The following is a 13,635-nucleotide window of genomic DNA, read 5'->3' on the forward strand; positions in this document are numbered from 1 at the left end:
CTCCGGCCATGTGATTTGCTCGCCCAATCCTGGTTTGTCACATGCTCTCTCTGGCCAGTCACGGCACAGCACTTGGTAGTTAGGAAGGTTCAGAGCCTCCCTTCATTACCAGTGCAACGTGTTTCTCAGCATAGCTGAGAGAGAGTTCTCTGTGCTCACCACCTGTTACCCATGAAACGCTGCTGCTTGTCTGCTCCAACCCCGCTGGACTACCCTGCATCCTCCATTACCTTCCCCTTGCCTGAGTACCTGAGTCCTGCTGTTCACCCTGCACCTTGCCTCCACTGACACTCTGCTGGATATTTCTTCCTCAGTCTGCATTCTTCATTAATCAGTCACCACCTGGACAGTTCCCCTTGTCTGCCACTACCTGGACATTTTCTATTAACCAGTCACTACCTGGACATTTTCTATTAACCAGTCACTACCTGGACAATTTCCATTGCCTGTCACTAACTGGACTTTTTCCTATTTGCCTCACTACAGCTCTCAAGTGCACTTTAGTGCTATACCCGGACTCTTCTGTTTTACCACATTCATGTCTGTTAAGTCACTCATTAAAAACTCCACATTTACTTTTAAACCTGCTTCAGTGTCTGCTCCTATTACCACCCCGGGTCCACAACAAAACCAGAACCTCACAAATATCTTTTGTGGTAAGCAGAATGGGCAATGTCTGTTATATAGAAGACGGGGAAAGGTCATAATTTTGATAAGAGCAGCTCTACCTATATACGAGAGGGTCAAATGTTTCCAACTCCTGAGCTCCTCAGTAATCATTCGAATCATTTGTGATATATTTTATCATACAGCTGAGCAGGGTTCTTAGGCAAAAGAATGCCCAGGTATTCTAAATGTGAGGAGGCCCAGGAGAATGAAAAAGACGAGCCCAAGAAGGAGTAGAAATAGTGGGATAAAGAAACATTGCTCGCGATTTATCTTCGTTAATTTTCAGACCAGAGATGACGCCAAACTGCTCAAACTTCTGCATAATCAAGGGTAGTGCTGGGGGTCTGTAATATATAAAAGGATGTTATCCGCATATACCGTAAGTTTAACACTGCGCATGCCAACCTGGATTCCTCGGAAGTCAGACCATTGCTGCAAAATACGAAGGAGAGGATCTACAGCGAGGTTGAAGAGGGGGGAAAGGGGGCACCCCTGTCGGGTGCCTCGTCCCAATGGGCGTGCCACACAATCCATTATGGACTGGTTTTTATTATATGCGGCATGCATGCTACAGGGATAGATTTTTATTTAATGATTGATTATGCTGGGCATTTATTGCCGGTCTCGTATGTAGGTCCCATACACCTTGATAAAGATCTAGTTGTTAGATCGACACACGATGGTGGAGGGACATTAAAACTCGATGTGTTCACCTGCTACAGAGGGGCTATCTGAGGTTGTGGTCTGTGGAAGTCCGGAACCTACTTACTACACTTCAGGTTAATTGTTTATTACCATCTACTCCTCACTACTTGTAGTAGTGTTATCGCTAAGTGGTTTTTAATAAATGTATTATTTTGACAAGTACTTCGTTCCCTTTGTTCTATGGTACCTTGTAACATTGGAACGGAGGCTGGGGGATCAATACACAGGAGAAGTGTATTATCTAAAGAAACCTTTATGCATATTATGAAGATGACGCACATGTGAGTAGGCTACGCCTCATATTAACTATTTTGGATCGCTCTGTCTTTGGGGGAACATTCTAGAGAACTAATAGAAACTTTTATGAGAATTTCTATCCCCCACTTTCTAGTGAGTGGGGTACGCCCTATTATTTTTTACAGAGGATTTATAGTGACATTATCTGTTTTACACTATTTATACAAATTGTACTAGGCATGTGTTTTTGTGTGCTTTATTATATGAATTTCTGATGATGTTCTGAACGGACTGCACTCACATGCAGAGGACTTTACTGATCTGTTCTTTACTCAGGTCCGGGGGTCATTTAAAATTAAATATTTATTTATACCATATTTATTTGTTTTGTACCAGCGCCTTTGGTTTAGTTTTAATAGTAATGCTGGGCATACACAGCCAGATAAAATGTCTGTCAGACCTACAGACATTTTATCTGGCTGGCTGCCAGCCGCAGATGTCGCCGGCATACACTGTGAGAGAAATCTCACAGTGTATAGCCCGACATCTGCGCTCCGCCCCCGGGGGAGGAGACATTTCCCTGTTTAACGCAGGAAATGTTTGTCTGTCGGCTGCGCTGGGCATACACTGCCCGATGCGGCCGACAGTTTACCGGGTAATATCGCTTCGGACGGGCATGCTGGACAATCCAGCATGCCCGACCGAGCAATATTTAACCCTAGGTCGCCCCCCCACATGCTACAATTATCGCGGCGATCCGCCGATATCGGGCGGATCGTCCCGATAATTGTAGCGTGTATGGCCAGCATTAGCGGTAAATATTAAGTGTGCAGTCAGATGATTTAGTCTGTAAAAGGAATATTTACTCAACGTATACTAAAATATTTAACATATACTGATAACCGCCAGTGGCCAAAATATAATAAACACAAAACATTGGGAGAAAGTAGGTATCGGCTTTACAACTATGTTGTGTGTAGGTGTACATTGGTCTGTTATGTTGTCTTAGAGGTATAGGTGTGTAAGGGGTTCATTATCTTAGTAAAAACGTTTCTAGGGTATTAAGCAATTAGTCATTAGTTGCATTAGTCATATATCAGTCTATACTCTAATAAAGTTTTTACTAACTTATTCCTGTATTGTGGTTCCAGGAATTCATACAAAACATCCCAGTGACCACAATACAATACAGAGTATCCCAGTGACCACTATACAGTAGAATGAATATCCAAGTGACCGCCATACAATATACAGAGCATAACAGTGACCACCATACAATACACAAAGCATCCCAGTGACCGCTATATAGTACAATGAATATCCAAGTGACCACCATACAATACACAGAGAATCTCAGTGACCACCATACAATACACAAATCATCCCAGTGACCTCATATAGAACTAAGAGCATCTACATGACACATGACCGCCATACAGTACATTGAGTATTCGAGTGAAAGCCATTCCATACATTGAGCATCCCACCGACCAAAATATAATCCAAAGCATCCCAGTGATTGCCATACAACAAACAGAGCAAAAGAGCATCACAGTGACCACCATACAATACACAGAGTATACCACTGACTGCCATAATATATATTGTCTATCTACCAACATTTAAAAGCATACATTATCCGGATATGCAATATTATGGTTTCCTTACAGATATAATCAACGTGGGTAAATTGCATTTCTTGCTCCCTGATATTATATGTAATTTTAATTTATATTATATATGTTTTATGTATTTTTTTGTATATTTATTGTTACAATTAAATTCAACTACTGTATTATCAGACCTAGTCAGTGCTTACTATTAATTATAGACTTGAATTTCCTTCTCTTTTGATATTCTAACATCTGCTCTCTAATGCCTAGGGCATAGCATTCTGTGGAAAACAGAATCAGTAGTCATTTTACATACGTAAAACCAGAAATTTTTATGTGGCTCTATGGAAAATGCAAATAAATTGAATTTAGAAGTGGCGGTGTGGCATTCTGATATATATATATTATATATATATATATATATATATATTACAGTATATATAATAAGTACTATGTAAGATCTCAAGCACTATGTAAAATCTTACCTGCAGATGTCTGCTTGAATTTTTCACTTTTCTTCTTTCTCCATTTCCATGGCTTAAATAGTCTTCCTAGAGTGGCAAATTTACTTCTTCTTCTGATAGGTGGGGTGTGGGTACCAGGTACTAAAGACTCAGATCGCATTGCAGCCAGTCTCTCCACTTCCTCAGCTGAAAAATACAAGATATACGGTATTGTAAGTAAGGCTCTCACATGATGAGATCCTGTACTAAATGGGAACAAGAATAATAAGAGTTTAGAAGGAAAGCAGATTTTAATTGAAACAATGAACATCAAAATGAAGGCAAGTCATTGCCAATCTGAAACTGCGGATTTTGAAGACCAAAACTAATTTCCTCAAGGGAACTGTACCTCCCATATCTAATTTATTTAAATGCGTCATCATTCATGATAAAAAGAAAAGGGGGTGAAGTAGTGCTGACAGGTTAAGGAGTACAGGATACAAAGGAATGCAGATATGCAGACAGAATGATGGAAATGTATTTATGCAAGCTTAAAACTGATGTGTTAGCAAAACGATAGCACATTGGACAGGCAGCCAAATAATTCTTTCTCTATCTCACAATGTATTCAGTTGCAAAAGTAATGTAAGATTTAATAAACAGAACTCAGCAAAAACAAAATATAATGTGTATTTTACTTGGTGTTTATTATATATTTTAAAACACTTAACTTTACTGTGACTTTTAATTTCACATAATAGTTCAACATTTGGGCCCTGTCATCTTGACTTTCTACAGTCTTCTACAACCAGTACCCTTAAATCATTCTGGCTTCCCCTGCTGGTTTTCCTGGCTTGTAATCCAGTGTGATGCTGCAGAAGGCACAGTAAGATGGTAACTAGACAGTAAAGGGACATAACTTGCTGAAGAGGCAAAGGTTATTCCGATCAGGCGTCGGTCACGTGTATCAAGGATACCTCTTTGATGAGGCACATCCAACTGCTGTCCAGTCCCTCATCTGCAATGCAATTAATGTTTTGATGAGGCTGGAGATTTCCTGCCTTTGTGTAAACAATATTTGATATCATTAAATGACACTGTGTGACTCTGCAAACCAAGTTTTGCAGCATAATTCCTGCATATTTTAGGAATCTATCAGATGTCTATTGGGAATGGCAGCCTCAATCTGTGTACAGTCATTTAGCGAAGGCACTAACTGCTCGAATTGTGCACTTTCTATTTAAAAAAACAGCTAAATGTTCTAATAATCAAATTCTGTAACTAGCCCTTTTCTCCGGGATGTAGTTAAAATACCGACCTGGGATTTAACATAGGCGGCTAAATCCCGGCACCAGCCCACAGACCGATGCCGGAATTCCGACAGATGGCATCCCAATCTAAGGTGATCCGTGATGCCCTTAACTGTTAGCCGCAGGGAGAGGGGGTTAGCTTTAGGCACCACGGGGGGAGGGTGAGGGGGGGAGGATAGGCACCACTGGGGGGGAGTTAGGGTTAGGCACCACTGGGGGGGAGTTAGGGTTAGGCACTTAGTGGGGAGGGTTAGGTTTAGGCACTAACGGGGAGGTTTAGGGTGCGGGGTGGGAAGGGTTAGGATTAGGGTGCAAGAAGGGAGGATTAGGGTGAGAAGTGGGGGTTAACATGCTGATTCCCAGCATCAGGATGCCGTTGTTGGCATTTTCATAGCAGGCATCCCGACAGCCTGGATTTCATACCCAACCCCTTTTCTCCATGTAACTGTGACATACATCTATTCAAAATAGATGTAAATGGATTTCCTGTAAGTAGGCATATCTCTCTCTCTCTCTCTCTATCATTCGTGTATATGAGATAACCAGCTATATGTCAGTTAAAATGGATTTTGTACACTGATTATCTTAGGCACATTATTTAGAGTACCAGAAGCGGATGACCAGCTTTATCTTTTAAATGATAAAATTGGAAAAATTAATCATGTGAAGTCTCACAAATGTACTTACGTATTAATATATACAAATAGTTACAACAAACACATGATACAATAAACACATATAGGGGAAAATGCAATTATTTTCGCCACCCCCAGTAGTACTGCGCGCCCGACAGCGGCTATTCAATTCCACCTGCCTACGGACATGATAGCATGATTTCTGCTCGCCGCCTCTTGAGAGTTTATTTTGACCTAAATGTTCTATTAAATATTGTGACATTTTTAACATCAAAGAATAAAACCACTATGGCCGTCACAGAGTACCTAGTACACTATTTCCCAAACTCAGTCAACTATCTTGTGGAATTGCTCAACTCCCTCAGCCCTCCACTTATATGCAGGCAGGTGGAGATGTAACAGCTGAGTAGGCTGATCATGTGACTGACTGACCTCAATAAACATCTTTGTGATGTCACTGAGATGGTCTGTTGATATGACATCTTAGAGTTTAGGGCAAGCTTATTTTGACCTAAATGTTATATGAAAAATTAACATTAACCATACATATGTGATATGGATGAAAATCAAGGTAAACACTTTCATTCTAATTGGAAAATTCATAACTTTTAAGCTTAACATATCCTATTAAATATTGTGAAGTTTTTAACACCAAAAAATAAACCCGCTACAGCCGTTATAGAGTACCTACTACACTATTTCCCCTTCAATGAGAGGACATACAACCAGCACAATGAATGTGCAGGTCGGGAACGCCTCCGTTTGGCCAGCCACCCCCCTCTCCCTGCCTACAAAACGGGGCTAGCTGTCGATCAATATCAACATTGACAGCCACCCTGTTTTGCTGCGAGCCCCGGCGGAGCGAGTGATTTCTCGCTCGTTCCGGGGCGCATGCGAACGGGTTTGGATCAGGCTCTAAGTTTTGACTTGGCTTGATTTAGAAATTTTTATATATACTTCAATGCACTTTGGCTTTACGTACTTTTACTGTGAGGGGTACATTTACTAAGATGAGAGTTCTATTAAGAAGTGATGTTGCCCATAGCAACCAATCAGATTCCAGGTATTAACTTCTAGAAGGTGCTAGATAAATAAGTAGAATCTAATTGGTTGCTATGGGCAACATCACCTCTTAATAGAACTCCCATCTTAGTAAATTTACCCGAGTCTGGCAAATCATTTTCACACTAATTGTTGTATGAAGCAGCAATAGACTGGACTCCATATACTAGTAAAAATAAAATTAACTCTTACCCTGTAGTAAGGGAAAAAATATATAATTTGTATTTCAACTTGGTCTTGGGTCTTTGGGGGTGATTCAATTGGGGTTTTTTTGGGCAGCGATTGTTAATGGGTGCCCGAAAGGAGCAATTCAATTGTTGTGGGTGCTCATTATTTATCTGGTAAAGCAGCTAAACCCATTTAAAGTACTGGTTAGGGCGTCCAAAACACAAGCGTCTTCACACATTAATGCTCGCCACCTCAGGATGATGCAAACAGAAAAGTGCGCACCTTTAGCACTTGTGTCCGATCTGAGCAACAATTGAATTGCTCCATCGGGCACCCATTGTTGAACGGTGTGCGAAACACAACTGAATCTCCCCCTTTGATTAAAAAAAACTGCCTTGCATCATTTATATTAAATCCTTTGCATTTAAGCTCATAGCTCTAATTTATAATTATTTAAGAATGCCACCATCAAAGAGAAAATGTCAGTTAACTAATAAATTGTGTAATGACTTTTCTTTTATTAACAAATGTAAAGAGAACATCAATGAGATTATGTTATAATCTATGTGTAGTGCTGTGTTTGCAACTGGCCATTGTGGGAGGTCTGATATTACTGACTATACAAAAAAGAAGAAACACAGACTTGTATCTCAGGCTTCTGTTATTTCCGGGAAGGTGCCCAGTTTTTTCCACCAGCCAAAACGGATAATGAGTCAGATGAATTGGCAGCATGTAAGGGAACCATGGCTTTCCATATGGTAAAGCATAATCATAGTTTCAATTCAATGAACTGCACCTCAGAAATTGTAAGGGTACTTTTTTGAAAAAAGAAATTTACATGTACACGGCAAAAATCAAGAGGAATTGTTGCTAATGTAATGGCACTGTACGCGATGCAAGAAGTTATTCATGACCTGGAAGATGCACGATTTGTATCTGTTATGATAGGCATTTTAAATCATACGGCTATACAGTTAGTTACTGTCCTTGTTCGCTACTTTGTGCCAGGTGTAGGTAAATTATTCACTTTACTAATCTTCAGGGAGAGACTTCTGACCTGATTACGAGTCTTATTATTGAAGTTCTGAACAAATACAAGTTTACAGATAGAATACTAGCATGATCTGCAGATAACGTCAACACCAACTTTGGAGGAGTCAACCACGGGGGAAAAGAAAATGTTTTTCTAAAACTAAAATCCCATTTAAAAAGGAACATTTTTGGAATTTGGTGTGTTGCCCACATTTTATACAACATAATTCAAAGTGCCAGTGATGTGTTACCAGTTGATGTAGAAAAAATTGTATGCAAGATATTTTCAAATATATACTGTCCGTGTGTCACATCTACAAGAGTTTTGTCACTTTGCTGATGTACAGGCCAAAGATATTTTACGACATTCAAAAACAAGGTAGTTGTCAGTGTCTCCAGCAATTGACAGGATAGTATCTATGTTTAATGCTTTGAAATCAAACTTCCTTTCCCAAGTGTGTCCCAAAACTCCTGAAACATTTAATTGTACATTAATTGTACATTCCTACAGTGCTAGCTTAAAGTATTCCACAACTGCATTAAACAAATAGAGAACAATAAAATGAAAGTTATGGAACTAGTAGCCATTCTCACCAACCTTGTTCTGAAAATTTGTGACAGAAAAGAAGAACATTTCCTGCCCACAGAAACCCACTCACTGCTACAATATTGCAGGGGGGGGACTTAACCGAACATTGTTTTCATAGCCAGTGTGTTGAGTTTTACGATGCCTGCGTAAACTATATTGAAAAGTGGGTAGCTCAAAATCCTACAAAGGAATTTTTCATGGCTTGAGCTAACCTCAAAGGAAAAACTAAGTTGGCCTGGAGCTAGATCATCTTTAGCAATTGTTCTCCAAATTTCTTCCATTACTATTGATGAAGAACAATATTTTGATCACCATAAAATAGTTGAAAGGCTTACTAAATTAAATTGGGAGAAGTGGACTTCTAATTCAGAAGTCAGTCTATTCTTATGCTGGGTACACACTATGTGATATGTCGTTCGTTCAGCCGACGAGCAACATATCGCACAGTGCATCTGTCCATGCGTACAGACAATATGTCCATGAAAGACATTGTTTACAGTAATAGTATGTTGGCCCTGCAGCACAGCAGATGCCAATCTATCCTGCAGATATATCGGTGCATCTGACTGTGTGTACAGGTGACCTGCCGACCGCCTGTACACTGCAGGGATGGCCAACATAGACATTTCAACTGGGTGGACAAATTCAAATGCCCGTCCAGTTGCGATGTCAGCGCAGATATATTGAGTGGCAGATATGTAAGTGTGTGTGTATTGGCTTACCAATCAGCCGCTTGCTCTGCAGATCCGTCAGTCGGCGGACAAGTCGGCCAGATCCTTCAGTCGGCGGACAAGTCGGCCAGTCTAATGTACCCAGCATTAGAATATAAATGAGTTAATCTTTTCAAAACGATCATCGAGGAAGGAATTGATGTTTCAGTGTTTTCAAATGCGTTGCAATTTCTATTCTCACTTTCAGCAACTAAAGGTGGGTACACATTAGAAGATATGTCGCCCGATCCGGCAGATCGGGCCAACACATCGTCCACATTGGCAAGCGTGTACCCACTATGAGCGACCATGAGCACTCCCGCGGGATCGTTCATCGTCTACATGCTGCTCAATCTGTCAATGTGATTAAATGACCCCATGCTTGTGGATGCGGCTGGTGAACGACATATCATGTGGTCGTTCACCAGATCATGGCTTGTCAAATGACTGCACGATTTTTCGGTCATCGCATCGTGCGTTAGCCGGGTGCACACATCGTTCAATGTGAACCCAGCTTAACTCTTTAGTGCAGTGCTCACTGATGAATTTACTATGGACAGATGAGAGAAACAGATTAGAGATTGATACAGTAGGAGCCAGCCTAATAGAGAGGACTCATTTTGTACAACTATCCCGTGTGCAGTTTTACCACAAGCTTCTTAAGAACAAAAATTTGCTGCAACAAATCCATAGTTCATGCAAATACTCCTACTCACAACCCAAACTGAAAGCGAGGGAACATCATCTGCTACACTTGTGCTTTTACAAATATTTATTTGTTCAGTAGACACTTTTTTTAATGAAGATGCATATAGTTAGGATAATTTGTGAACTTTAAATGTGCTTTAAGTATCCAAACACAACCAAATTATATGTACAGCCTGTATTTTGCCTGCACAGCAATATAATTTCCATGATATGAGGTTAATGTAATAGCGCGTGGGTTGACTGCGCCAGTGGGATCCCTGCAAATGTGTCCTGATTTTTTCTTTTTTAAATATAGCAACCACACACTACTGTACATATACATAATTTATTGCTGTGACTGTCTGTTTACATGAAATCTCACAGTCTAAGGTAAGCATATATTAATCTAAATGTTTTATGAAATAATGCTAAAATTAACATCATCACACATTAGCGATATGTATGAAAATGTTATATAACAATTTCATCCTGAAGGGAAGACTGCCAAACTATTAGACTTAAGCAATTCCACTAATATTATGAAGCTTTTAACACCACAACAATCAATGGAAATCTGCAATGCTATTCTCCTGGCGAGGAGAGGACAACTAGTCAGTCAGTAAATGATGAAAACTCAGTAATAACCCAGTGTAATTTCTCAACTCTGTCAACCCTACAGGAATACCTCTCCGCAAACTGACGTTGTACACAAGAGTCCCTATTATATTGTCGTGGAAGCTCCACAACTTGCTAAAAAGCCTTACTGCAAGTGTACGCCTCAAAAACCTGCATCATAGAGACTACCATACTAACAGGTTGTATCAGGGGGCAGTGTGTCTTTATACAACACATATCACTCATGTCCAGTGACTACCTTTTTAATTTCAAGCGCCATCAGTTCCTACCATCTGTGTTTTGCCTTCACCATCAATTAGGCTCAAGGCCAGTCCTTCAAAGTGGCCAGCATCAACATAAGAAATTCATGCTTCTAGTACAGACTGCTGTATGTTGATCTGCATCAAGAAGAACCTACACATTCTAACCCTACTGGAAAATCCATAATGTTGTTTACATAGAAGATTTAAAATCATTCACAAATATATTGTAAATTAAGTAGAAATTAAAACAATAAAAATTATGTTTTTGGAAACCAGTACGGAGATGGCTCTATGGCTGGGCAGTGGGGAGTGTGGAAATATTTGGAAGAGTTATATCTGCTGGTAAGTAAAGCATTTGGCGCTATGTGCAAGCTCTGGCAGTTTTAGTGTATGAGAAACAGGCTTTAGGGTGAAATTAACAAGGACATGTAGCTGTGACATAGATCAGAGCTAATGTATAAAAATGGAGAGACAGAAAAACCAAAGTTAGTTACAGAAAGGGTTTTCCAGCCCTGAATATGGGCCTTTAGTTGAGACATACGTACTGTATAAGATTCACTTTTAGACCACAGAAGATAGTGATAGTGAGTTTCACTTATGTAATAATAATGGACCTGATTCAGAGTTGAACGATAATGCATGTGCATGTGCAATTTATATATCTCAGATTCGAGGCTGCGATAATATACAAATGTTAGTTTCAGCCTTCCCCTTGTGTACTTGCAAGCACCATAGCTTGCAAGCCCTGAGCCCACTTTCAGTGTCTGTGGTCAATGCAAATCCGTCGATGGACTCAAACATTCCACAAACATTCCCATCGTGATCACCATCAATACTTACGATGCCGTATAACTGGCGAAGTGTCTGCTTCTGAACCTTCTCTAAACATGAGAATACAGCCGCATCACTGACACACATATAACACGCCCATGAGAACCTTTTTTTGCATTCACTTCATGCCCCCTAGGTGCGCAATAGCAAATAATAGCTCAACTGCGCAAACATCGTCACACTTAACTTAACACTCTGCATCTTATGCCCAAAATTATTTTGTCATCACTACCAGTATGACCCTAAGGTACTAGACCGTATATTTGTGCCACTACCACTTCATAAGGTTACAAGATAAAGTATACAGAGAACTGTAAATGTGTCATCCATCACTAAATTTTCCTGTAAGCGCATTTTTTGTTGTTATTATTATTGAAATTGATTTAAATATTTATTTTAAACCTTGTTGTCATCATTTATCTTGTAAATCATTTGGAAGATACTAATCAGCTCTTCTTATCATGAAGAGTCATCCAATTTCCCATCATCTAATTTCCACATTCGTTTTCAAATTAGACAATCAACATAATTTTCAGTCATGTATCCAAATTTAAGTACAGTAGTTAAGGTAGGATATTGCTGTTCACACGAATTGCATGTCACTGCTAAACATTCATGCTGTTTTCCATATAATGCTGCAAAAAACAAAACCCTACAATAATATGTATCTAAAAAGGGGAAAAAACACAAATTACAACATTTAGATCAAGGTCTATAAGGAAATAGTTGCCTTCAATACACTTACATTAAATAACAAAACAATCTTGATACATTCACTAATATTCACAGATTTTATGCCATAGTTTCTATACCAATACAATTTGATATAGTCAGTGGGGTACCAAAACTGTATTTTTCTGCCCTATAGCAGTAAATTAACAAGCTTATAGAGACAGTGTACAAAGAATTAACCCAGTGCCATAACACTCAAAATTGTCCCCAGTGCCAGTATACGCATTACTGATCCCAAAGTCAGTATAGACAGCACTGCTCCCAAAGTCAGTAGACAGTGCTACTCCAAAAGTCAGTACAGACAGTGCTACTCCAAAAGTCAGTACAGACAGTGCTACTCCAAAAGTTAGTACAGACAGTGCTACTCCAAAAGTCAGTACAGACAGTGCTACTCCAAAAGTCAGTACAGACAGTGCTACTCCAAAAGTCAGTACAGACAGTGCTACACCAAAAGTCAGTACAGACAGTGCTACTCCAAAAGTCAGTACGGACAGTGCTACTCCAAAAGTCAGTACAGACAGTGCTACTCCAAAAGTCAGTACAGACAGTATTGCTCCCAGGCCCAGTATAGGCAGTATTGTTTCCAATGCCAGTATAGTCAGTACTCCACTCAACACCAGAATAGATAGCACTGCCCGCAATGCCAGTATAGTGAGTAATATAGTAAATGGGTAAACAAGGGTGCGTGGGGATTTATTTATTAAAAAAATTTTTTATCCTCTATCGTGTGTGTCCTTGATTTCTTTTAATTATTTTTATTACAGGTGGACTACATATGCCAGCAGGCCCTTAATACCCGGGTAAGCTGGTACTTCTGGTTCTCCAAGTGTCATCATGCCATGGCAGGTTTTCTGGGGCCAGTAATTCACCTATAAGAAATAATATAATTTATTACAATAACCATAACCTTCATGCCCACCACTACCAGGTGTACGTAGAAGAGCCCTAGTGCTGTTGACACTAGTGCTAATTGGACCCAGGAGGAGGGTTAGGGTAATGGGTTAGGCACTAGGGCGAGGGTTATGGTTAGGCTGCGGGAGGGAGAGGTTAGGTTTAGGACGTGGGGAGGGAGGGTTAGGTTTAGGCACTAGAGGGGAAGATTAGGTTTAGGCACCAGAGAGGGATGATATGGGGTAGGGTTAGGTTAGGAGTACTTACCTTTAGGCATCAGCATTGCAAACTGGTCTGGATTCTGACTGCCGGGATCCCGAGTGCCGGCGTCCCATAGGAACCTTACCCTATGCCCATGCCATTCCTGTGCGACCCCCCTGGAGCTAGGTCACCATAGGCAAGTGCCTTTACCCAGAACCAGCCCTGTCTATTTCCCTATAGTT

At 40.2% G+C, this 13,635-nt stretch overlaps 1 protein-coding gene across 7 annotated transcripts in view; it reads right to left on the bottom strand.

Annotated features, from left to right (window-relative positions):
* The window catches only part of PHACTR1 (phosphatase and actin regulator 1), a 378,024-nt gene that overhangs the window by 111,063 nt on the left and 253,326 nt on the right, over positions 1-13,635 (bottom strand). For all 7 annotated transcript variants that reach the window (XM_088471644.1, XM_088471642.1, XM_088471645.1 and 4 more), the window contains one exon: positions 3,710-3,874. In XM_088471644.1, the coding sequence (XP_088327770.1) occupies positions 3,710-3,874 (165 nt within the window). The remainder of the gene's footprint in view (positions 1-3,709; positions 3,875-13,635) is intronic.

This window comes from Taudactylus pleione, unplaced genomic scaffold, assembly GCF_031769625.1.
Source record: "Taudactylus pleione unplaced genomic scaffold, aTauple2 ptg000116l, whole genome shotgun sequence".
NCBI classification, from domain to species: Eukaryota; Metazoa; Chordata; class Amphibia; order Anura; family Myobatrachidae; genus Taudactylus; species Taudactylus pleione.